Source organism: Vanellus vanellus (assembly GCF_965231255.1).
Source record: "Vanellus vanellus genome assembly, chromosome: 17".
Classification (NCBI taxonomy): Eukaryota; Metazoa; Chordata; class Aves; order Charadriiformes; family Charadriidae; genus Vanellus; species Vanellus vanellus.
The window spans coordinates 10368390-10393698 of record NC_138922.1 but is presented as its reverse complement, the minus strand read 5'-3'; the positions used below and the strand labels follow the sequence as shown (position 1 = coordinate 10393698).

At 42.7% G+C, this 25309-nt stretch overlaps 1 protein-coding gene across 1 annotated transcript in view; it reads right to left on the bottom strand.

The window, feature by feature from the left end:
* RAB11FIP4 (RAB11 family interacting protein 4) overlaps positions 1-25309 on the bottom strand; it is a gene marked incomplete at its 5' end in the record, with an annotated part of 128189 nt that overhangs the window by 50673 nt on the left and 52207 nt on the right. The window contains one exon of the mRNA XM_082492406.1: positions 21851-21939. Within this exon, the coding sequence (XP_082348532.1) occupies positions 21851-21939 (89 nt within the window). The remainder of the gene's footprint in view (positions 1-21850; positions 21940-25309) is intronic.

The following is a 25309-nucleotide window of genomic DNA, read 5'->3' as shown; positions in this document are numbered from 1 at the left end:
GCACCATGCATTAGCCATTCTTCTTCTGAATGGAAAAGAACAATTTCTGATGAAATATAGTTCCTGTTATATTTCTAGATTGCTTTACTGGATAGCTGCCTTGTATTTCACCAGCCTCAGGCTAGAAGTAGGAACTATGAAAGAGGAATTCAGATACTCTTGAAAAGAATTAAAAGAAAATGTGAAAACTCTCACTAAAAGATTTTTTTTAAAAAGTGGGCTCCATCAGTTTGTTAAATGTTTATGCAATGAAACGAATTTGTTAAAAATCCAGTGAAAATGAAATTGACACTCTCCACTCTGAAAGATATCAAAATGAGTTGCTTTGAAATTTAGACATAATTTCCTTTCTCCTGAGCCAAAATGTTGTCAAAATCAGACATTTCAACTTCGATGGAAAACAGCTTTACCACTGGACTTGGCACCTCTGTCCAGTGTCTCAGCTAGAAATGCCATCACAAGAAAGAGAAGCTGAAAGATACCCAGAGAAAAATCACACCAAGCTGGACTGCAGAGGCGAGGGGCTGGTGGCAGCAGTGTCCGAAGGCCCAGGCTTCCTCCTGCAGCCATGTGACAAGTCAGTCCCTGCTTCTGGCACAGCAGCGTGGCTGTGGGACTGCATCTCCTCCTGCTACTTCTCAGGGCAGCTGTGCATGATGTGTGCTGCTCTGGAAAGCCAACGCTGCCCCGCACTGCTACGGGATGCATCTGCGATCAGCTACTCCCGCCTAGCAAGGGCTGCTTGCCGTAATGCCGCTTTTGTAGCCCAGCATTGTATAGCAGAAAGGCTTCAATCTGCCTCCTCAATGCCCGTCAGAACACACTATAGCTGCACTATAGCTGAATTTTCTCCTGGTGCTACAGCTAAACTACAGCTATCTTATTTCTAGATTGCACTTCTTCCTAGTAGGAGATACAAAGACGCGTATAAATGGCAATTAAACAAACCACAATAGATTGTGTTAACTACTGGTAACTGAGAAGCCACCTTGATCCCTTTCTGCATCTAAGATATTCACCATGTGACACTGAGGCCTCAGCTCACAAAGACTTTTCAATTTCGGATTAAACATGTTGCATTGGAAATAGCTCTGGTAACCCACAGCAGCAGATTATAGCTGGCAAAAAAAGGAATGAATGGCAGAGGGAAGACAGGAATGGATAAGGATTTGCACTGGGAGAAGGGGTGCAAAGGAATAAAACTATTTTTTAATGAAAAACTATTTTTTTTTGCCATGTTCCTAGGAACTGCCTGACCCCGGAGGATGACAGAAATTACATGGACAGGCTGTTCTCGCAAAGCCTGATTCCACTTGCTGGAGCTGCAGTTCTTGAAACATGATCAAAATCTTTAAAAAAATCCCATCCTGAGAGAGACTTAACTGAAAACTGCACCTGTAAGAATAAGATTGAGTTGAGCCCCACCATAACTGCAGAAGGCAGACCCGGGGAAGGATATGTGGTCTTCCCAACAGCACGTTTTGGAGGTGGCAGGTTTTCATGGGAATATCTGCTTCCAGCTTGCACAATTGCTTCTGAAAACATTGCTTCCTCCTTTCAGGATTTTCTTGCAGAAACTTTTGCTAGTTACTCTCAGGTGATTCCCATTTAGCCTTAGAGACTATTTGAGCTGCTTTTCTTTCAGCACATGTTCTTGGAGACTCCCTGCTATTTATGTGGTCTCCATTTCCCTCCTCTTGGCTTCACTAGGGAGAAGCTCCATGAGGCCAGCTCAGAGCCTGCACATCATTCCTCCTTTTGTGTCCTCCACCAAGCTAAGACTGACAGAGCACTTCTGAGGTCAACGACAGCAGTCTTTATCACAATAAAGATAGATAATGGAAAGAAAACAAGCCAAGGAAAATCAAACACACTCCAGTTCCTCAGAGTGTTTCAAGGCCATCCTGAGGCTGGGCTGGGCAAAGGTCTGATAGGCTGGACACGTGAATAGAGATGCAAAGCTGAAGATGTAAACATTCAGCAAATACATATAGAGGCAGCTGGGTACAACTAAGGACTAAAATGCATGAGAAAAATGCTGCAATTCGTCTGGGTAAATCTGACACCAAGACATGACGCTACCTCTTTGTTAGGGTCACACACCTTTAAAAAAATGGGATATATTAACTCATCTGTGTGTCCATGGCCAACATTGCGGTAGGTGTACGTATGCCATTTGAGCTGGACTCTGGTGTCTTAAGGATTAGTTTTATAACTTTGACACAGTTATTGTGGGACATAGTTAACAACAACCCAAAATACACACACCTAAATAACGTTACCAGCCCAAGAGGCAGCTCCACAAGTGAGAAAGTGCCTTGTATCAGCCTACATTGATTTCTTTCACATATGGGAACAGTGTTGACGTATTAAATCATTTTTACACTGGTAAAGTCACACGAGTGAAGGCCCATCTTGCTTTAACTATATCCATACAAAAGCCTATTTTTATGAAACATAAGAGTCTAATATTGTTGAGGTTCTTGCCTGTATTCCAAATGTGGTTAAAATTTTTGAACGAGTCTGAATTTTTTGATGGATGGAAGTGGGACTCACATGCATGCACACACACTCGAGACACATCACAAACTTTGGGAAACCTAACTAAAGCATAATTAAACCAGCTGGAGGTAGAGGGGAAAACACACTCAAGGTATGAATCTTAAGTAAGCTTTGACTGTAGTTTTAATTTTTATCTTGGCGGTCTGCCTTGGCTTACAAGTAAATCTCTCTACCATAGAGATTTAACATGCTGTAATATATAACCTTGCCTTTTAAGAGCATCTTGTATATTGATCCCAAAAGTATGGCTGAAGATTGTTAGCTTATAATCTGCTAGGTTAGTAAGAGCTCATAGGGAGCCAACATATGGATGTACTTCTGAGCACATTAACAGATGTATAGCAGTTAAGTCCATTACACTGAGCAATGGAGTTGGTTGTACTCTTCTTGTTGCCAATATGGCAATAATTAGGGCCGCTGTGTGGTTCAGTAGACTAAAAGAACCGGCAGACCAAATTAATCCCTGGAGTAATTCAAGGAAGACAGAGGAGTTACACTAGGATTCATGGCCCACTGTGTTCCTCTCCTTTTGAAACCCTTGCTTGAAAATATTAGCTATTTGCAGGCTTAAGTCTGGGCTACTAAATGGTAATTAGAAAGCTACATGGGAAATAATTACCTGATTACGAGATGATTAATTAGTATGCTGTCAAGATACGATTATCCTGGCATCTAGGGAATACACTGTATTTCTTCTTTGCTCCTTACAAGATGATGACAGCAGCATAAAGCACTTCTGCCCTAAATCCCTACAGAAATGAACAGCAAAAGAGCACAGACAGTAGCACTCAGTATCCAGGGATTTAATGAAGCTAGAAATATGCAGGGCAGACTGACACAGCCCAGTCCTGTCACAGCAGGTCAAAAATAGACAAGGAAACAGCTTCACAAAGAGCAAGAACCGAGTAAGATCCTACCTGCACCATCCCTCAAATACACTGAATGCACCACTCCTGACCAGTGGTCTCCCCTTACAGTGGGAGAGAAACAATTGCTGACCACCTGTGTATTGCAGTGTAGGCATCACACTTCATGTCCATCAGCCCCAGATCAAGCCTTGCAAATTTGAATAGATTCCTGCAGGGACTGGAGGGTAATGGCACGTATACCTCTGGCCCCTGAGACATCAGGAAAAGGCAGGAAGGCTGATATGACAGGGAGAGGCAAGATTTCCAACACTAGCTCCTTCTAGCAGAATACAGCCTGACCTAATTAGTTAGAACATGCCTGTTTGTACAAGGGTGCACCAAACTTATAATGCTGCCCTGGTCTGCTTTTATAAAGTAGAAGTATATTTGACACCTACTAACCTTGCTAGGCTACTACCTTCATAAACAAATGTAGGTAAGCAAGGAAGGCATATGCCTTCCACACCATCACAAGCAGAGCTTTGATCTTTTAGCCAGTCGAGGCAAGGTAGCCCTGCTTTGCACTCTGCCTTTTATTTGAGTGGGCTCTGCAGACAGAATAAAAAGGAAAAGCATTCTGGAAAATTATTAGCCTATGAAATTTAGTATCCAATTCTACCTACATGCACAAAAGTACTGCTGAATGTTATATATACCCAGATATAAAAGCTGGGCGAACGGACAGGGCACCAGCTGAGACACAGGCATAGGTTCGCACTTGGTGATGGACATCTCCCATGACCTCAGTGGTATGTGGTCTCCTGGCTCTTCTGGAAACCTGTCTGACCCTGCCACCTACCTGGGCCTTATCACTGAACAGCTCAATTTATCTTCTTCAAACTTGGGTTGAATAACAATTTCCTAGCTCCCACAGAAGCTGTAAGATGAATTCATTAGAGCCTATGAAGCACTTTGATAGTATAATAATGGAATAAGTACTGTAGATAGTTTTATGCTAATTACTTCATCTACATATCTGTGGTTGCCACCTCCAGGAATTTAACAGATATATGGTATGCAGAATAAATCTCTCAGAAGTAACAAGCCTCTGTACCAAGTTTGCAGATCGTTTCCACATCTCACCACCTGTGTAGGGCCACCCTATACTTTTCTTCCAGGATAACTGAGAGTAGCCTACTGTAAGATGATGGTGAGTGACAGCCTCAGTGCACAGGGCCTGTGAACTATGCTGCTTTGCACATCTTTTGCAGCAGCCAGGGTGGCAACCCCTTTAAAAATTCCCTACTGACAAAGGCCATGCTCACCCAGCTCTCTGGGACAGAGACGTGCAGGCAGTCTCTCGCTGGCTGGTCCATTGTTCCAACTAGTGTTTTTCTCCTGTATGTAAATGCTATTAGTACTTCTCAGAGTCAAACCCCTCTGCCAGGCCAGATCCTGTCAAATCCTTAATTCCAGATAAACCAAAGTGCCCAACCCCTTTGGAAGCAACAGGAATCAAGTCCCTGTGCATACTGGTGACACAAGGCCTCCAGGCCATCACCTCCCTGGGAACACTCAACATTACAGCCCGGGCACTGAGCACACTGCGTTGAACTTTGCCTCCGTGGTACCCCTCAGCTAAACAGCTCCCAATTAACAACTTTGTGTGAGCCCAACTGGGTCTAGACAATATTTTCAAATGTGACCAATGTGAAAGAAAAAAAAAATAGGTCAAGAAGATTATGCAGGGTGACTAATGATTGCTGCACACTGGGCTGAGATGTGAAGTCTGGCTGTGTTTTCAAAGGTGCATAATAATATGTCCTTGCCTGACCTGTGATGCTGTTAACACTTTTTCTGAGTTGATGCCTTCTCACAAATCCCTATTAGGCTGGAAGCTTGAACGCCCACCGTGAATGATGCCAGTGGAGTGGAAGGGCTACCGAACTTTGCAGAACTACCATTTAAGTTTCACTTCATTTCTTAAAAGCCAGGCAGCAGAGGCAATTATTTAACTGTCAAGCCCTTTTGGAGTTGTTGGCTGAGGGATGTAGCTGCTGTTCTCAGGCTGTGGGGCACAACATGTTAATACACAGACAGTTCCCTGGAGCCAGTCAACAGATAAGAGGAAGGGGCTATTCTGCTCAGCACAGCTGGCACATACAGTCAGGGGAATATGCTCTGCCAGCCAGCTTGCCACCCAAATAGCCAGAACTAATAGTTTTATCCTTATTTCACTGATACGGAGGACAACATGGTATGATGGAGGTCACGGTTCAGCTGCCCTGCCCAAAAATCACAGGAGGATGTAGCAATACAAAAATGAATTCAGCTGTTTTCTCTCCTGGTCCTGTGTTTAGCATTACAGAGTCCCTCCAAGTACACATTTCATTAACAGGGAAGTTAGAATTCATTTTTCTTACGTAACAAATGTTCACTAGCCAAGTATTTGTATCAATCTCCATCCTGGTCACAGAAATATGTCCCTTTCTAGCTACAGAAATTGGAAAAGAACCACAAAATGGTAGGACTTGGAAGGGACCTTTGGAGATCATCTAATCCAAATCCCTTGCCAAAGCAGGTTCACCTAGAGCAGGTTGGACAGGAATGCATCCAGGTGGAATGGCAAATCAGCTATAGCTGAGCCGAACCTATAGTTCCCCACAGGAACTCCGGAGCAACAAGTGATGCAGCAATCTCAGAGAGTCACAGAAAACAGCCTTTTGTTTCTATAACAGTCCCTCCATGGATAAGAGTATAAATATAACCATAGGGAACTTTCCTTGACAAATGTAGACATACGAGGAAAAACATAACCTCTGGTTCAGCTTAACTGCGAGGAAGATCTGAAATACATTTCGTCTCAGACAGCAGAGGCCAGCCCTTGCATATGGGCTGTTGGCAGCCTGGCAAAAGCCGGGTGTGATGACGCTAGACTGGATGATGGTAGGCCCTAGACGTGGAGCTGGGAACAGCAGGTGCAGATCTGTTGTAGGAGGCAAGATACCTTCTTCAATTCACATAACATTTTTTTAGAATGCTGCAGGGAAAACTCCCAACTTTAGGAGAAACATACAGCTGTCCAATAAAGCTCACAAGCATGGGCAAAGCTGTGACAAAATTAGCACTATTCTGAGATGCCATCACATCGATTTTTCTACTGCTTTTGGGCAATGTTCACATTCATACAAGTAATGGGGGAGCGCAGCATGTATGCACATCCCATAGTTACCTTTAAAATACCAGTTTTAATTCCCAGGCAGTTCTACACTGGCAAAAGAACAGAAATTCCTTGCTATAGCAAGAACAGTCCTCTGTGACCGAAAAGGTACAGCCCAGGCAAGGCCTTTCAATGGAGTCCCACTAAGGCATTGAGAGCTCCAGGCTCATAGAAGGCCTGGGCTCCCTACTTCACTCCCCCAGAATTTAACAGAGGATCAATTTCTGCCCCATTGTTAGGTCTCTGCAATCACAGGCTGAGAAGAACAATTTTGCATAAGCTCCTTGGTTTAGATCAACCCAAAAGTGACAAGAATACTTTTCTTGCTTTTTAAAGAAAAGCCTGCCGGACCCAACAGACTGATTGTTCCATAAATCAATTTCATTCCCAAGTGTAAAATCTCCAACTGCTCATCCCCTGTCTTTCATCCTAATTAAATAGTGATGTGAAGTAATCAGCAGTATTGTCAATGGCTCTGGTGCTGCACAGACACTTCTGAATATACAATATTGGAAGGAAACGAAGGCAATGATGAAGATTCTCCCCCAGCAGCTGCACCAAGGCTAGCAGTGAAGGCTGGAAACATCCATGCAAAACCAAGACACCCCATGACTGAAGAGTGAGCCCAGCTAGGGCCCTGCAGTGCACCATGTCCTGCAAAGAGCAGGTCATAGAAAGGCCCTCCTTGTGCTAAATTTGATGTGGCTTTCTCAACCATTTCAGCAGGGAGTAAACTACCTCCAGTTACCTTTCAAATTCTATTTCCATAATCTGGTCAAATTAAAATACTGAACTACTCTTAAACACCGATCCCTGCCCTTGACACTCACCTCCCTTCTTGTTCAATATGGAAGTGTTTAGATGCCATGAGAAAAGAGGTGCTGTGAGACAGTGAGGAGTTGTCAGCTTGTGGGAATCTTTGGGACCCCACGTCATGTACGAACTAGTTACAGATGCTGAATTACCTCAGGAAACAGAAATGTGTGTGGTCCATGTGGTTCTTGTTACCCACTGACTCTCGTGGAAGGCGCAGGAGTGCGAAGGCAGCCCCAGCCTACTAGAAAGTGGATGCTGGGGAAAGGATGTTGTGCCTCCCCAGGTGGAACTGCACAAGCCAGTCCCAGGGAGCCACGCTACCAGAGGTGAGCCAAAAGCACATAGGGGAGGATGTCCTAACACAGTTTGAACTCTTGGGAGCAGATTCAGAAGAGTCCTTCCGCTCTTGAGTATCAGTTCCCTCATAAGAAAGAAGTCATTGCACATAAAGGCGAGTCTATACAGAATGCAAGTATCTAAGTCAAACTAAATATGAACGTTTTGTACAGTAAACATTGATATACTCCTAATAGTGCTGGCTTCTTCCCTTTCCCATCTCTTCCTTCTAAAGTAAAGTGGTCCTATCCTCCCAGGGGAGAGGCAAAGGAAGACCCCCACATGACAGGCACTATACAAATACAATCAAGAGATTGTCTCTTCCTGTAAAGGTTTTTGATCTAATGAGACTACATACAAGCTAGAGGAAAAGCATGTCACTCAGCAGCACAGCAAGTAATGCCCCGGCTCTAAGTCAGGAAACAGCTGACAATTTTGTTCATGGGGAAAAAATAGTAATCTTCAATAACTGCAGAGAAAGTGCTTCAGGGCTTTCCCCGTCCCAAGGATTTTGCTTCATGAAGCACGTGGGTTAGTGTTATTCAGTACATTTCACTGCTGAAACTTTTCATTGTAGACCAGCAGGATATCAGTCACTCTTGGCAGGGCATCTTCTGTGGTATCTGAGTACAAACTCTTTCCCCTTTGAGTCAAGTACCACGACATTTCACAAGATGTCTCCTGACAGCAAAGTTTTGTCATGGTGCAGTAATCTAAGTCTTTGTCAAAGGTTCATACTAGGAATCATACTAGGCAACAGGTGAAAACTCTGATTTTACTGCATAAAACTCCCTTTTATAATTCTCCTGTAATATCTCACCATTGGCTTGGCAATGAGACAAACAGAAAGATTTTAAGTGAAGTTTCAAAATAAGGCAGAAATAGAAAACCAGTGATTTACTCTCTTAACTGACAGTTTCCCAGACGAGAAACCTGTGGCAGCTCCTGCAGCTAGATAAACCTTGCAAAGAGTGATTCATAAAGGGATGGTTGTTGTCCTTGCGCTGTAGAGTTCAGAGGTAAACAAATATTTATGAAAGGCAATATTTATCTATTAGTCTCACAAAATATTGTGCATTACTCATTTCCACAAAAATCAGATCTCAGAGATGCAGTGAAATACTGACTTCATTTATTATTTAGGTCTCCCTCCTCACTTTTCCACAGGGTTGATAGCAACTTACAAATATTTCCTTGGAAACATCTGTGCAAGCTCATTTTAAAAAGCCAAGAATTTAACAAAGCAAAGACTGTTGGTTTAAACTAAGATTTTCACAAACTCTTAAAGCCCAAATCCCATGCTGATGTAGGGTACATTGGTTACCAGTCTAGAGCCCGCAGGTTTTTGCAGTACTTCTGTATGTAGCAAATGTGCTACTGGAAACGGAGGGAGAATACCAACAGGGTCCTCAGCACCTCTTCTTCAATAGACACCCCCTGTGCTCCCGGAGATAAACAAACAAAAGCAAAGCCACAGCATGCAGGTAGAAAGTGCATGGATCCCGAGCTTTGAAAATGTGTATATAACTCCAGAGACACACAGAGAGGAAAGGCCTCATCCCTCACTCCCAGAAAAGGGCTGCATTATTTTATGGGCAGGATTGATGTCACTTGGACAAGGCCTAGAGACTCCAGAACAGTGGACTCAGCATCCTCAGAATTTAACATTTCTGGGCTGTTGCTGATAAGCTGATCACAAAAAGGATGCAAATTACCTCTGACCATCTCGGCTTCTATTTTGTTATCATGCATGGATTAAAAAAAAAAACAACAACAAAAAAAAAAAAAAAAACAAAGAAGGAACACTTATTTTTCACTTTAGCCAGAGGCTTCACATTTATCAGACCAAATTCCTCCTCCAAGTGTACCGATGGAAATTTAACCACAGTAAATACTCCTAATTCTATTAGGATTTCCAGATTTGGCCTAGAGATTGTACAGTGCATGAGGTCCTTTGGGATAACTGGGGGATACTAGGTAAAGTCAAACATTTGCAGTATATCCAATTTTCCGTAAACAGCAGGTGAAGAAGACAAACTACCCTAATCACACTTCAGACTTCTCCCAACTGGTTTTCCTTTAATTTCCCAACCTTTAACTTCCTTTTTGTGACCTTAAATTTACTTTCTTCTGATTTTTGAAAATTCATCTACTACTCCCTTTTTCCTTCATTTTTGATTGCAGTCCTTCTACATACACATTTTAGATAAGTTGTCTCTGCACACCCATCTCCTCAGTGTGCACGGCTCAGTTTTGCACACACTCTCTCAGGGGCTATTCTGCACTGTGAATGGACAAAGGGAAAGTAGGACATCAGTTCTTCATTCAGTCTTGGATCACTCATGATGTGAGCTCTCTTGTACAAGGCACTGAGAGAAAATTCAGTTGAAAACACTGCAATAATTTTGAGCCAGCAGAAATTCCTACAGAAAAAAAGCTCACAAAACTGGTCTACAAACTATTCTGAGGAGTGCAACAAGAAGCCAGTAGAGCAAAATTCCCAAGAAATACACTAGTCTAAAATGCAGAGATTTGTGGCAGAGACCTCCTTTTATAGACGTAGATATGACAAACCATTTTAAGTTCTGAAACTTTAAAAGATGAAAGGACCCTGGTGAAGGTGAAGCTGTAAGAGTTGAAAGGAGGCATATATATGAAAAAGTTCCTACTGTAACAGTGTTAAAAACTTACACAGTGGGGAAGAAAAACCTCAGCAGGAACACAGGCTCACTTCTTTCATGTTCTTAGGTTGATTTTCACCACCTAAGAATCCGATCAACAGGTCTTAGTGGTTCCTAAACACCCCTCCTGTTTCTGGACAGGTTCCCATCTTCCATGCGCTCGACTTTTCCACGAGTGTGCCTTAGGGCATTGTAAGCATATGGTCCATCTCCTGATGAAAGACACGTGCCCTAGTTACCCCAACAAATCTTCCTCAATGACATGAGCCTTCAAGGACACAGCAATGAAAAACTCATTGGAGCAACAAACAGCAATAATTTTGTCAACATACACATGCCAGTAATAAATGCAGAACAGTTACCAATACAGGAAACTTCTTGTGGAGAATACATAAAAATACCTGAGGTTCTGTCTGTTGCTGTCTGTGACCAAAACAAGCCAAACACGTCCTCTCCGCTGCTGGAAGAAGGTAGTAGCATATTCAGCATGTATAAGTTGAAAAATTCCCCCCATTTTAAATGAGATGTTATAAATAAATTTTTACTATGGGCACGCAAGTTTACCTAAGTATTGCACTATTCTATAAAAATGGCTGGACAAAGCTCTACAATATATTTACACCATATTTATGTATTTGGGATATATCTGTTAAAGAGTGCAGAGCCTACAAACTTTCTCTCCTCCAGTCATTATCCTGCTTTGGCACTACATGGTGCTGTACAAACACATAATGAGAGAGCCTTTGCCCCAAACAACATGCCGAGTAACCAGAGACTTATAGAATCCTAGAATGGTTTAGGTTGGAAAGGACCTTGAAGATCATCGAGTTATGTAGACAGACAACAAATCAACAGGATTTATACTAAGGATGTCTCCTTGCAGGCTTTCGGGCTCCACAGCTAAGAACAAATCAAAGTCTCTTGCAAAGCCAAATTGTTTGTTATCACAGTCCTATTTACACAGGCTGGGAAAAGCTCCAAGGAATCACCCTTTTGATATGCCTTTTTTACCTTACTATGTCTACTTTATGCATTCCCTTTCCAAACACTTCCTAGTCATGGTGGTTTGAGACTAGGCTGCCAGGTTCATGCCCTCAGCCCCAAATGCTCATCAGTATTTGTGTCAACACTGTATCAACATTACCATGGCTACATTATTATTCCAACTTAACCTTGCTAGGAGCTTATCCTAATGCGAAGTACCAAAACAAACATAGGATTCAGTGTACACATCCACCTAAACAGGCTACTCTAAATCATGGCCTACTCCCCAGCTGATATTACAGTCAACTGCGTAATTACAATAACAGTCTGGGTAAAAAGGTGAGCCAAATAGCAAAACTCCTAATTAACAAGGCCTCTCAGGGGCCTAATTAATCTTGCCTGGATTTCTGTAAACTTAGAAAATGTAACTGTTGATCGTTTCTTTCCTATTTCTCATCTGTTTAGACCATAGCTCTTGGAGCGAGGGCTGTTTCACTCTACTTCTAAACACTGCCCGGCAGGCGGCAGTCCCCGTATCTGCTGGCACTGCCCCACCAGCATACACACAGCTCCGGAACTGGTCCAGGCTCTGCCAGGACCATGTCGAATGGAAAGGAATGATCCCTCTGTTCCACTGAGCTTAGGATGAACTTCAGCAGCCTCTTCTTGGCGTGCAGTTGCTCAACAGAAGCCGCGTTTCTCTGCATCCTTATTCTAGACAGGACCTCTGTGTCCCTGATTAAAAGAAGGTCAAATAGCCCATATCTCTTTTTAAATTTTAATCGCAATTTCATGGTGTTATTTCAGCTGCTGGAGGCAGTGTAGCACAAATCCCCCAGGAGTAATTCCTAGATACTCTCTTGTAGCCTGGCCTACTTCTTCCTGTTCAGTTACAAATTGCTTATTGCAGCCCAGATGTGTGACAGTACTGGAAAAGCCTGCCTCCACCCAGACAAATACATTCTCCACTGCAGCATGTAAAATAAAATAAATCACATTTTGATTCTTCTCCAGCTTCTAAAAATAGACAAGATAATCAAGATCTAATTTTTAGCTCTGTGAGCCCAGCTGAGTATGATGGTTTAATTTTAAACAGTTCTGTATACTCCAACAGAGGACAGTGCCACAGTCCCCCCCTGCACGGCACCTCGCTGCGGTCGTCTCCCACAGTGGCAGGCAGGTCTCAGCGCTGCTGGGAAAGCCTGGCGGGGGGAGAGACTCGAATGGGTAGGCCAAATTCCACATGGTTTTGCGGGGATTGTGGACATTGCAAGGGCTGGTTGTGAAATGCAAGAATGAGGAAGTGAGAATGGTGACCTATAGCTTTCATAACTAGGAAAAGTACTGGGCAATTTCATGAACTGCGTGGGTCATTTTGGTGGCAATTGTTGAGGCTGCTGAAATCACATTATTTGAAGCCTAAAATACTGTGGGCAGTATAGCGGCAGCTGTGTGACAGAAATTATTCCTGTAAGATTTCACCTATGGAGGAATTTTTTTATGTAAATGGGAAAATTCCTAGCAGTATGTGCAGGTGTTTTGAAAAATGACAGAAGATACCTCCAAAAAAATACACTGTTCTCAGTTTGGTCAGAGTGGCTAGAAGGCAGAAAAGAAGCAGTCAAATCCTTTTCGTTTGCTTGTGCAATGAGGGATTTTGCTGGTTTTGTTTAGCCAGGACATCTCTTTGTGGTTGACTTTCTCTCTACAGTTTCATAATAACCTGGAATCTTGGCACTATCAACCAGCTTTTATAGGTCTACACAGAACTTTCTTCTGATTAAAAAAAAATAAAAGGATAAACCTAGTTAAACCAATGCTTTTTACTCCCCTCCCCCCCCCCAAATCCTATATTTCAATTTCACAGCCTTCCCACTGAAAACATTCCAAGAAGAACACTTTATGTCCCAAAATCTTCCACAAACACAGCACAAATTTCCCCAAGTAGCAAGGAGAAAAGATGAGAAGCAGAATAAGAAATAAAAAACTGAAAACAAACAAAGAAAGAAAAAGTTTCAAGTTTATGAACTGGAGTGCAAAGACATCCTCATCTGTCACACGGTTGTCAAGAAACCCACCGAACACTACATGTACTGCCTCTTACATGGCTACTTTTATTACAGATATTTTGGTATTCCCCAAAGGCCAAATATCAGAGTCAAGACTCATTCACCACCCTGTGACTGAGCAGTTCTATTTCTTTCACAGGAGTACAGTACACAGTGAGTGCTGCCACAATATTGCTTTTGCCTGGGTTGTTAATACTGCTATATTCAGGATACATGACAAATTAAAGTGGACAGATTTTCAGTACAGCAAACAAAAGGCAAAAAGGACTCAACCACAAAGCCATACTTACCTGAAGAATTAAATCAATAGCGATGTGAATTCCTCAATAGAGAAAGACCAACTTTTAGCTTTCAGTCATTTCAAAGCCTCTACCTAAAGACTGAGCCACAGCCTAAATTGGTTTATCCATGGAGATAGAAGGATGGGGGAAATATTTTGCCATGGCAACTGACAATTCCAGAAAAACCACCCCCAAAACTGTGCTCAGTCACAAAATCAGCAGATTAAAAGCTTGAAGATAATGCCTCAGAAGGAAAAAGTATGGATGAGACAGAAAATGTCTATTAAACAGGCTTTCAAATGGTAAAGCTTTTGAATGCTATATAAAACCCTACCTGGGCCACAGAACAGAAATAAATTCTCAAAAAAAGAGTCTCAGATAACAAAAATATAAGTGCACAAAGTGACTTTCCTATAGACACCTGGACACTACGGTTGGAACTTCATCTCTGTGTCACAGCACAGATGGCTAAACTGGGCAGTCATGCTTCCACCTGTTTCAAACCACCCAGCCAAATATAGCCCTAAGAAATGGTAAAATTTGACTCAGACAGGTGCTTGTGGGAAATGAATAATGTTTGGTCCCTCATTGATCTAAGCTTCTATTACTGGAGGCCAGTAGTTCACCTGCAAGAGCAGGTGCTTAAAGTTTAAACCAGCTAACTGGCAGAATTTGTGCAAAACTACTGACATACACAAATTCAGCCCAACTTCCCAGCCCCTAAAAGATGGCACGATCTGAATAAACACTACTGCACCAAGATACTCCATTCTGAGGGCTACGGAAACTCAAGCAACATCTCTATCAGGTCAGCCCCCCAGCCCTGGGCAGTTGGTCTCCTGCTGGCCTCAGACAGGGAGATTGCATTTAGAGGGAGCAAAGCCCATTTACCAGGGTGTTGTGGCAAGAACTGGGTGGGAAAACATTTCTCCCAGCCTGGGACCTCTTAGATTTCAAAATATTTTCTTGGCCCAGCTCAGGCTGAGAAGGTCAAAACCTTGGCTTTTTCTCAAAAGAAAATCCAAACCACATTTTGAGAAAGGAAAGAAATCTTTTTTGTCTGGGGCAGAGTGTTTTACTTTTGTGTTATTTTAGGTATGTTACATACAACAACTGAGCAAAAACAAGTCAGGGAAAAAGTAATTTCCCCTTGAAAAATGTTAGTGTGTGATATTCCATCAAACCAAAAATTCAAACTGGTTTTGAAAAAGAATATAATCTTCAATCTCTTTTATGGCTGTTTTTGGAGGACTCAGCATTTATTTTGTTGGAAGATGCCTACCTTGCCCTGAGTGCAAAACTGCTCATTCTCTGTACAGCAGTTCTTCAAGGCAGCATTTTGTAATCAGCTTGGGCAGCCAGAGAGGTAGATTATTTTTATGCAGGTGTTTTGTACCAAGGACACTTATTTTTGCATGTATGCAACAAACAAAAAATATAATTCAGAATATGGCCAGGTGAAAGCAGGCAATTTCCATGTATATTAGTCCCAAATGGGGGCACGCTGTGCTCTTCATTGCTCTTGGTAATTGTTCACTGGGGGTTTCTCAGCAGTTGTAGTTAATGTTGCTTTCTCATACTTGGAAAAAAATAGGAAAAAATGAATTGTTGGGAGTGTTGCCCTTAGAGGTTCCAATAAACTTCTCACTGGTGCAGGCAGTGCGTTGCGTGTGTATAATCCTGCCTAGACCTACCTAGGAACATGAACTTTTTTCTCTCTGTGACTGCACGACTTTGCTTTATCAAACTTTATCAAGCTTTTTTTCCCTACCTCTCCAGCAAGGGATTCAGGCAACAACCACCTCAGGAACAACCCAGGGTGTTGACCAAACTCCTGCCAGGGTCTGAGAAGTCTTTCTACTGATTTCAGCAGGGGCTGGGATCAGTTCCTAGGCTGGGCCTCCCAAAAGGTGATCCCTGGTGATGTTGAGCATACTCATTTCCCAGGGGATGCAGCAGAAGACAAGGGGAAGGAGAATCTGGCAGATTTAGGAGCACCAAATATAAACCAGACTTCTAGATTAGACCAGGGAGACCAGGGTACCTTTTGCTTCCCTTGGTATACCCAACAGAGAGGCTCAAGTCAGAACATTCTCCAGTTGAAGTACTGGGGATCATGCATGTCTCAGATTTTGACTACTGCAGGAATGAAGAGGCAGCCTCCCTCCCAGCTTCCCGAAGAAAGACGTTAGGATGAGCTGCTTATAATCACAGCATGGGTCCCACAGTGACAGCAGGACAGAAGAGCCCACCAGCAGCTTGGTAAGGGAAACAATTTGCAAACATGCACTGTGCAGCATAAACACCCCAAGAGTCTCAAGCACAGGGAGGGAAGTCTCCACACACAAGGCAGACACCATGTATCTGCAAGGCTGAAAACACAATGGGAGCCAAGAATGACAGAGAGTGTGGGTGGTGAAAACTGGAGGCTGATAAGAAACAGAAAAAAAAAAGCTTCCATTTGCTGTGTTTGATAATGCTCCTCCTTACTGCATAGGCTGTTTTTTCTCTTTGGTATTGGTTGGAAAGGTATTTCCAACTTAATAACATCTTAGCTGCTTTGCCTCTGCTGAGATAGGAGTGTCTCTGCCAATGCTACCACAGAAGGCAGGAGGAAAGATGCATTTTGCATTAACAGTTAGGCAACACCTGGGTTTAACGTTAGGAAAAATAGTATCAAGAAAACTCTCCTGACAAATGAGATCAATCATTTTGCCTGAGAGCACTGGTGACTTGATGGTCAAGTTGGAGCCACTGTGTCAAAACACAGCATATATGAGATAAAAAATACAAAAAATCCTGGTTACAGACTCTCCAAAGTTTCTCCACTGGATCTGACAACCTCCACTCAAACTTTGCTTCAGCTTCCAGAAAGGTGAGCTCAGTACAGCGACGGTGCACAGACCCAGAGCAAACTAGGGGGGAAGACATTTTGTTAGGGGCTCAGCTCTGCACCAAAGATAGAAATACATCAACAGTCAAGCTCTGAAGGATGTGTGGTGCTATATTCAGTAAAGATCTGCACTAACTTGTGGGGTCAGGTTACTATTCCTTGACTGTCATTTTCTTTGTGGTAGACACCACCCCAAACTGGGCAGAACAGGCTTCTGGGAAACTAGAAGTGATAGGGCAGATGTTTCTTGGGTTCAGATAAGATTTGATGTCTTTGCTTGCTCCTCTCTACTGAAGTGACCCAGAGGGATTTGTTCACTAGCAAACTAGCATTGCTGCAACTGCTGGCATGCCTGGTGAAAGGGATGTCCTCGGGGGAAAAAAAGGAGAGCTTTATTTAGGCTTGGAACAACAAGAAGAAAAGAAATGCTAGTTTGAGTTCAATAAAATATTCAATGCTTTCCTGGGCTTTGCTTTTCAATAACTAGCAAGAGACAGCACAATTGGAGATAATAACTGCAATTCCAGGCTGCGAAAGGAGACCTATGCAAATGGCCCTTCACCTTTCCTCAGTCCAGCTGTGTCTCAGACTACTATGTTCTTCCACAGCCTAATGAAAAATCCATTTGGATCACAGTTCTTTTTTCAGTGATGAAAGGCCTCCTCTGTTCTGACAGAGGTGTGAGCAGATATCCTCAAGCAGCTAGTGGGGAAAAAACTTTTTTCAGAAGCCAGTGGGGGACTCCTAATTGCTACTGAAAATATTTTCAAAGCAGCAGATCAGCTAGTAGTCCCAGCTCCATCCCAGAGGCAAACACAATTTATTTGTCATGTTTCAACAATTTTTCTGCGGTTCATACAGTGTAATTAATCACTTGGCAGGCAGGCGAACACCCAGAGGACTGCAAAGGCAGCTCATTCTTTGACATGCAGCAATCGTCCCGTACCTTGTTAAGAGGCAGATTCACTCTCTTATTTACAGGTGAGAGAGGTAAAAAAAATGGAAAACAGCAACTCGATATAGCAACAATTAATAAGAAACAAACATCCTTGATTAAAACAAAGACCCTGCCATTATTGTCTCTTACAACACGCTCTTCCACTGGGTTTGCATGTACAGCATTTGGGCATTGATTTCAGATGCGAAGGCAATTACTCACATGTAAAAATACATAGTCCGTCCCTTCACAAGTAGCTACCCAAATAGGTAGCCTGCTACCTGGTGGTGAGAGGCTCTAAGATCTGTCATTCAACCTCCTCTTCTGTCATCTATTCGGGTGATCTAGATATAGGCTCCCTTCAAATCTGAACAGTCAAAATACGCCAGGTGAAGAGCTGAAAAATCCAGCTCCTGTTTCTGATTCCCTTTTCCCTAAACTTAGGTGCTAAGACAGAAGAGCACCTAGACCAGGTCACTGCTGCTCAGGGCATGCAACACAAATCTTGGCCAGGGAGCTGCAGATGCAGCCAGCCTAATTCCCTCTGAGTCCTGTGGCTAGTGCTCCTAGCTGGCTAGGTGCCCGGGAAGGCCCAGAGCCAGCCATTCAGAAATACCAGACACAGGCACTTTGCTTTGTTTGAGCTGGCTGAATCTGGGTCTGGGTTTTCACACACATAATTCAGCTGTGGACTTTCTGTTGGTTACCGTCTCCATAAGGCTATCCAAGCGCTCTGAAGCGCGACCAGATGCTTGCCACAAAGGAAATCCTGCACGCTGGACTAGGGAGATTTTTGTCTTCCTTGAAACTGGAGCCAAAAGAAGAGTTGAGGCCATAATAGCAGCAAATACTGTGAAAGGAATTCAGGATCTATAAATTGGCTTCTAGCAAATTCAGTGTTCTATTATCTCTCTAAAGGCTGTAAGAGACTGAAATTATACTAATAAACAGCACTTGACTGAAGCAGTGCCTCAAATGGAGTACAATACAAACCTTAACCAAATCAAGAGACTCTGAATTCATACACAGAGATGTTTATTTGTAGGTCCTGGAGCTGAGAGGCTCTACAACTGCTAACTCCTAACTACAATACCCATCCTCCTAAGTTTCTTTGGACCAGCTTTCCCTGTATGTGCTAACATACTCTTTGCAGCACGATTCAATGCTGACAGAAGTCAGTGGGAGATTTCCCCCTGATCTGAGAGTCCTGTAGTAACAAAGTGCTGCTCTTGGCTTTCTGCATATCATATCTTAACAGACTTGCACTTAAAGGAAGAGCTCTCCGTTCACCTGAAATATCACTGACACAGCCTCTCATTATAGACCATTAGAAACCTTCCATGCAATGGTCTTTGCATTTTAAATTGCATATTCAGTAGGATTTTTTTTCTCCTTTTTTGACAAAGTTTTGATACATTAAAAGCTTGTCAGCTTTTGTTTCTGTTTACACTAAAGGAAGAAAAAAAAAAAAGTGAAAGCAGACCATTTAGAAAATGACAAATGAAATGCCCCAAGCTCCCGGTATCAGAGGATTTTATGTATCAATTTAAATTAATTGCATCCAGTTGGTTGCAACTGAAGGCTAAAGGCTTGGCAGTTTCTCCTATCCCATTTGAATCAACATCCATAAACAGCTGGATCAGTTCAGGACCTTACTGTGGCTTCTGCCACTTCAAACCACTTCTTGGCATTACCTTCACCTCCTCAGGTTTCTCCCTTTGGGCTTTAGAAAGCTACAATACAGGGAGTGGGCACCTGGGAGAGGAAGCAAAAGTGAAAGCTGGGGACAGAGGAAATAACATGGGACAAGGATAAATCTCCTCCTCCTCTTAAATCACATTGTGAATACAGAGACAGCATAACAGTGAACCAGCTCAGTACCTGCCTTTGTTTAAGTACAACCCCTTCGGTGGAATAAGAGAGATGCATTTCCTTTTAAAATATCTATTTGTGCCATCACAGCAGATGTATCCTTCTGCTGCCTGAGAATTTGACAACACCTGAGAATTAGAGAGAGAGAGACATGCAAAGGGTATACTGTGATGAAAATCAGATTAGACAGAATTTATGCCATTGGGAGCTGCATATAAACTTGACTACATCACCAGGAATTCACACTCAATAACATCTGGGAGATGCAAGGAGAGCTCATATGGTTTCAGTACATGCTTCCTTGGGAATGGGGAACAAATCTCATCAACGCCAATAACCTCAAATCCACCTGGTCCTCAGTACTCCTCTGTTTCATCAGATATAAAGTCCAACTTCCTGCCACAGCAGAGGATCCTTAAAGCAAGTACAGAACCTGGTCGCAACCATCTTCCAGTCTTTAACTGACATCTAGCGAACAGTTTCTAAACTGCACCTGAAAGACCTGAAGAATGTAGATGAAACGATCCCCTCTGGAGGGCAGCTGTGCAGAGGACCTGTGGCATAAGCATGGAGCCTACAACAATCTGCATTGTTTCCTGTCCTCTCCCTACCTCGACAGCCCATCTGCCCAGTGGGAAGGTGGGGAAGAACCTGGTTCTGCTCAGAGGCTGCACAAAAATCCCAATGGCCCAATTAAAGTGGGCAAACACAGCACTGGACTCCACTGCGATGGTGCAGCCCACTGCAGGGACCATACAGGTGGCTGGTGGACATCAGAAGTCCTACCTAGGAGTGATCAGCAAGGCTTCCACCACAGCACTGCCAGATCAACTCCTTCTGAACAGGAAAGGTCATCCTCTGCCCCTCTGCCCCCTTCTTCTCTCAGAGGCACAAATCTAGAACTCAAATGGGAAACTCATTGGCCACTATCAGGACTAGCAACTGCAACTCCTGCACTCAGGCTGTCCTGACGAATATGTGGCAGGAGTGGTGCAGTTTGCAACCATCTCGCAGTTTGCCGTCATGTACCTCCACAGCACATCTTTGGATGACAGCAGATGTGAAATCTCTGAGGAATGAAGACCCGACGACCATGCTGCCTTCCTTCAAAGAATATCAGAACCAGCCTGCAATGTCTGCATAGCAATAGTGGAACATCTAGTGTTTGCAAAGAGCCTGCTTTCCATTCTATAGCCTCTATCATCTATTGCAAAACAGGGAATTTGGTTTGTAATTTCTATTAAGGTAACCAAGCAACAGCATGGTGGGATCTGTGTCATCAGTTACAAAAAAACAGGGTTTTAGAAACAAGCAGAGTGATGGTGGTGTCAGCCTGCCACAGCCCAGGTAGTAAAACCAGCCTGTGACTTTCATCAAGCAAAAAGAGCCAAGCCAGACAACTCTTCCGTATTAAGACAGTTTATGATCAAATTCTGCCCTCCTCTTTGCAGTCATGGAGGGCTCCTCCATCTCGTGACAGGCATCTTCTGCACTGAGGTGAAGGAAATGTCTCTATACTTTCTGTACGAACAGTGGAAATAATTTTGTATAACACCATGAAGTGTTGTAACACCAGCACGCTTACCACATGTCTTTCCTCAATACATGAGTATTGTTCTTACACTTTACCACCTGGGGACGTAAAATGCTTTCCACACCCATTTCAGGATCAGTTGCAGTCTCACAACATCACTGACATGCAATCCTTATCTGAATGTACAATGCTAACTGTATACTTAAGATTAAGAATTTAAATGGGTGGAGGTGATTAAAACCAAAGTAAAATGATGGAGAGACAAACAGATGCTCAAAGGAAACTTAACATTGTCCTTGTTAGACTGCGCAGACACTGTCAAATTAAGGATACAGACGAAGACCTTTAATGGTTTGAAAATATGCTATACTCACCAGCCAAAATACTATCAAGGTTACCAAAGGTGTATTGTTTCTGCTTCCCAGCAGCTGTTGAGTCCCTGTTTATTATCTGTAGAAGGTCTCTGAGGACTTGTTCACCTACAAAGTTTGACTGATATAATTAGATACAAATCAGAGTTTTCCACTTGTGTGGTGCCAGCCAGCTTGTATGTGATGTCTCCCTTCACAGCCAAGTGAATACTGAGGCTTGTAAGAGGGATGCTATCCAAATCCTAAATACTCTCATTCCAGCTAACAGCTACCCTGTGTTAAACACAGCTTAAACCAATGTGGAAGGCTTGCTTAGCAGTCATGAATCTAGGAAGAAGGAGTCAATAGGCCAAGTGAAACAACAGCATTTACAATGACCTGACTACACATCACTCCAGAGGCTTCCTCAGCCCACTAACATGAGACAGAGTTAGTGCTTCTCTTACCTGGTAATAGTAATCAACATACTGTGGCTCATAGTGTCGAGGCCCAGAGTTTTCAGGAGACAGGACATCTTTTAGTAACTCTTCACAGCCTGGAAAAGAGACATGAGAGCACATTGTAAGGCTGAGAGTTTATGTACCCAGAGATTGCATGGACAATGGAGGAAGAAACACAGGTTTGTAGCTTATCTGTATACAGAAAACCTTGAAAGCTAGCTCTGGAATACGTAACAAAGCTCTGCCTTTAGAGTTCTGCACAGCACCTATTCAGCATGTGACACTTAAATAAGTGCAATTACACTAATGCTGACTCTCAGCACAGATACACTACACTGCAATGAAGATGAAAAGGTGAACATTGCTTGGCAAACTATACTGCAGGATAGGAGCCCACCCCGGACCAACCCAAAACTCTGAAGTCAAACACTGGATTTGCAGGCTTGGCATGAGCCAGTGTCTGTTGCACATTAGTGTCAGTGGAGCTACTTCTGATTTTCTCTGGTCTAAGTGACAAAGGGGCAGTATCTAAATGTCACAAATTCACCTTCAAAAAGAGCTCTGTCACAGAGCATACAGTGTTTGGCAAATATCTACACACTGCAAGCAGAGATTTTCAGCTCCTGTGTTTGCTTTTGTTAACAACCACATTAACAGCTGGAAAAATCAATGTCTGTGTTTCCCCCAGTCCTTCTCTCATCTGAAAACCTGAGACAAATATAGAAACACTGAAATCACCAAATGCCTCATTCCCCATTAATTACTAGCGACCGCACTTGGCATGTTGAGCTGCAGAAGGCAGTAATATCAGGCCAGTTTATTTTAGAATAACAAGCTTACAGCCTTGGGCCTAAACTGCGTGAAACCTTCTCAGCCTGTGTTGTACACTGTCTTACTTGGAAGCTGCAATTATCCAGCAGTATTCCTCTCTTCTGTCCCATCACTAATGCAATACATTTGGCTGTGACATTACACACTGATACCCATTCATGAGGCAGGTGAGCCAGAGGAAACAGAGTAACGTAAGAAAGTGTGAACTGCACAGGTTTATACTGTTAACTGATTTTCTCTCTTGTTTTTAAAATAAAGGAAAAATATCTGTAGGGTTGAAGATACCTTGTGGCTATGTAGGGAAGTCCCTTACAAAGGGAAGGAGTACTTAAAAGAACAGAAAAGGTGACCAGATGGAGGAAGCCTAATATGGGGGATCAATATGTTGTCCCTGTCTCCCACACAGAGGCATATGTCAGAGGCAGCACATGGTGAATGAAGCAGCCATTAAGATCTCAGGAGTGTCACATGGACAACAGGCAGCAGGACTTTTTTTCCCTTTTCCATATTCTGCAGCAAAGTAAGATTCTCAAGTGGCACAGAACAGAAAATAAATTAAGCTATTAATTGCACACTTCTGTGCATTCTTCCCTTTGCTGGAGAAGTTAGTGGGCAAGAATGGTGTAGGTTACTTTCCAAAGAGGAGGTAACCTGGGAATAACAATCCAAAAAAATAATTTACTGGCTGATAGAGGCAAAATATTAAACTTGTTTGCCTAGAGAGGGCATCTTTCTACATAACTTACTCTACCTGTGACTCTCCTATTTCCCACCCAGACATTATCCTTTTCTTTCCCTTGGTTTTATCATTAAGTGTGTCAGCCTGTGCTTGACTGAGGTTATTCTCTAGTCCTCTTACAGAGAAGAATTCAATTTACTACTTGTACCTTTTGACATTTATAACCAAAGTTTATTACTCATCAAACTGTCTTGTGCCAGCACCCACTGTGAGTATCTTTACGCGTATGAACTGCTTACTTTGCTAAAAGGTCTCTGCATGATATGGAGCACCTACTCATTAAGTGAGTTATCTCCAGCAAAAAAGAAAACAAATGCCAAGTGCTACACCATAATGGATGTAGATTAGTGTAATGAAGGAGACATGTTTACACAGTTCTAAAAATTCCTAACAATAACTGCAGCCATAATTTCAAGCCTTACTTTCCTAATTCAGTTGTATTAACAACAGTGCTTCTATCCAAAGACCTCTAAGGAGTCAATCTTCATTTAAGTCTGTTAGGTGAGAAGTTATCACCTCCCCCAACTTTTTTCTTTGGTGGGGAAGAGTCACAAAGGCTGTAGGTCTTCAAAGAAGGTCTTTACTGCACAAAACAAGGGGAATCAGAAACCTTTCTGCCTTGAGTCCCTTCAAAATGCCAGCCAGACTGGTCTGTTAGAGTCACAAATAGCTCCCATATCTCCAGGGTCTCAAATCTAGAGTTTAGCTGCAACGTCTTCTGTGTCCCCTCTTTGCTGTTCAGTTCTTATCTAAGATTATTCCTGACCACACTCTTTCATTTTACTTGTCCATTAAGGTGGACCCTTGGCCATTTAAATTCAAGCATGTCATTTATTCAGTAAAAACACTGGGGAGAAAAGCATTGCCTCCTTTGTACTTAAACTACTTGGGGCAGCCCTCACCACTTCTTCATGAAAGCCACCTGGCACAGGCTTTTATGTCCTCGTCCAGAACCATAGAAGCTGATCAAGCATTTGACCCATTTCCAGAACATCACCAGGCATTTAATCCAATTTGTTTACCTAGCTACTACATAGCTTAAAATGGCAAACGAAGCCAAATCTTGCTTTTATTGAAGTCACACGCCAAGTTTCCATTGGCGCTGACAGGCTCGGGATGTAGGTTAATCTGAGACTATCTCCTTCTGCAAAGGTGACTTTTTGGTGGGAAGATGTTTGAGTGTGCAGCAGTCAGTGTTCCCTGTGGGAGAGGTTTGCTTAGCATGCAAGCTTGCATGACAGCTTGAGTCTCTTCATCCTGCGGGGAAGATTTGCATGTTATTAAACTCCACAAAAAAGGGAAGAGGAGAAAGAAATGCTGAGGCCATTTGCCCCAGAGATTACTAAAATACATCATTGCTACCCTGCAGACATCTGAACCTGTGCCAACATTCATCAAAACAATGGAAACATGGCCACTGGCTTCAAGAATCTTAGGATTGTGCCACTGTTTTTATTCTTGTTAAGAACTGTGTTTAAAGAATAAATTCTCCGTTGCTCTTTCTCCCTGTGAAGACACCAATCAGAATCTCTTAACTCCGGAGGACTGTGATGCTGGTCTTTTCTTTGGGCTACGTCTTATCGCCAGGAAGGCGGGTTTTGCCACACTGTCGGAAAATACATCAGCTTTCTTACTCAGTATTTTTCTGCAACACTGCTAATATATTTCATCTTTCACTCCCCTCATCTAAATGATAATCTGAATTGTCAAAGTACAAAGGGCGTATTATAAAGAGGGGACACTGGAGTGTCTCAAATGCTATCTGTATGTCTTCTTATTACCAGAATATATTTTGGCTAAAATAGATTATGTTATATTATATTATATTATATTATATATTATATGTATTATATATAGTGAGCTAAAGTAGTGTGTCACAGTCCAGACAGAAAACA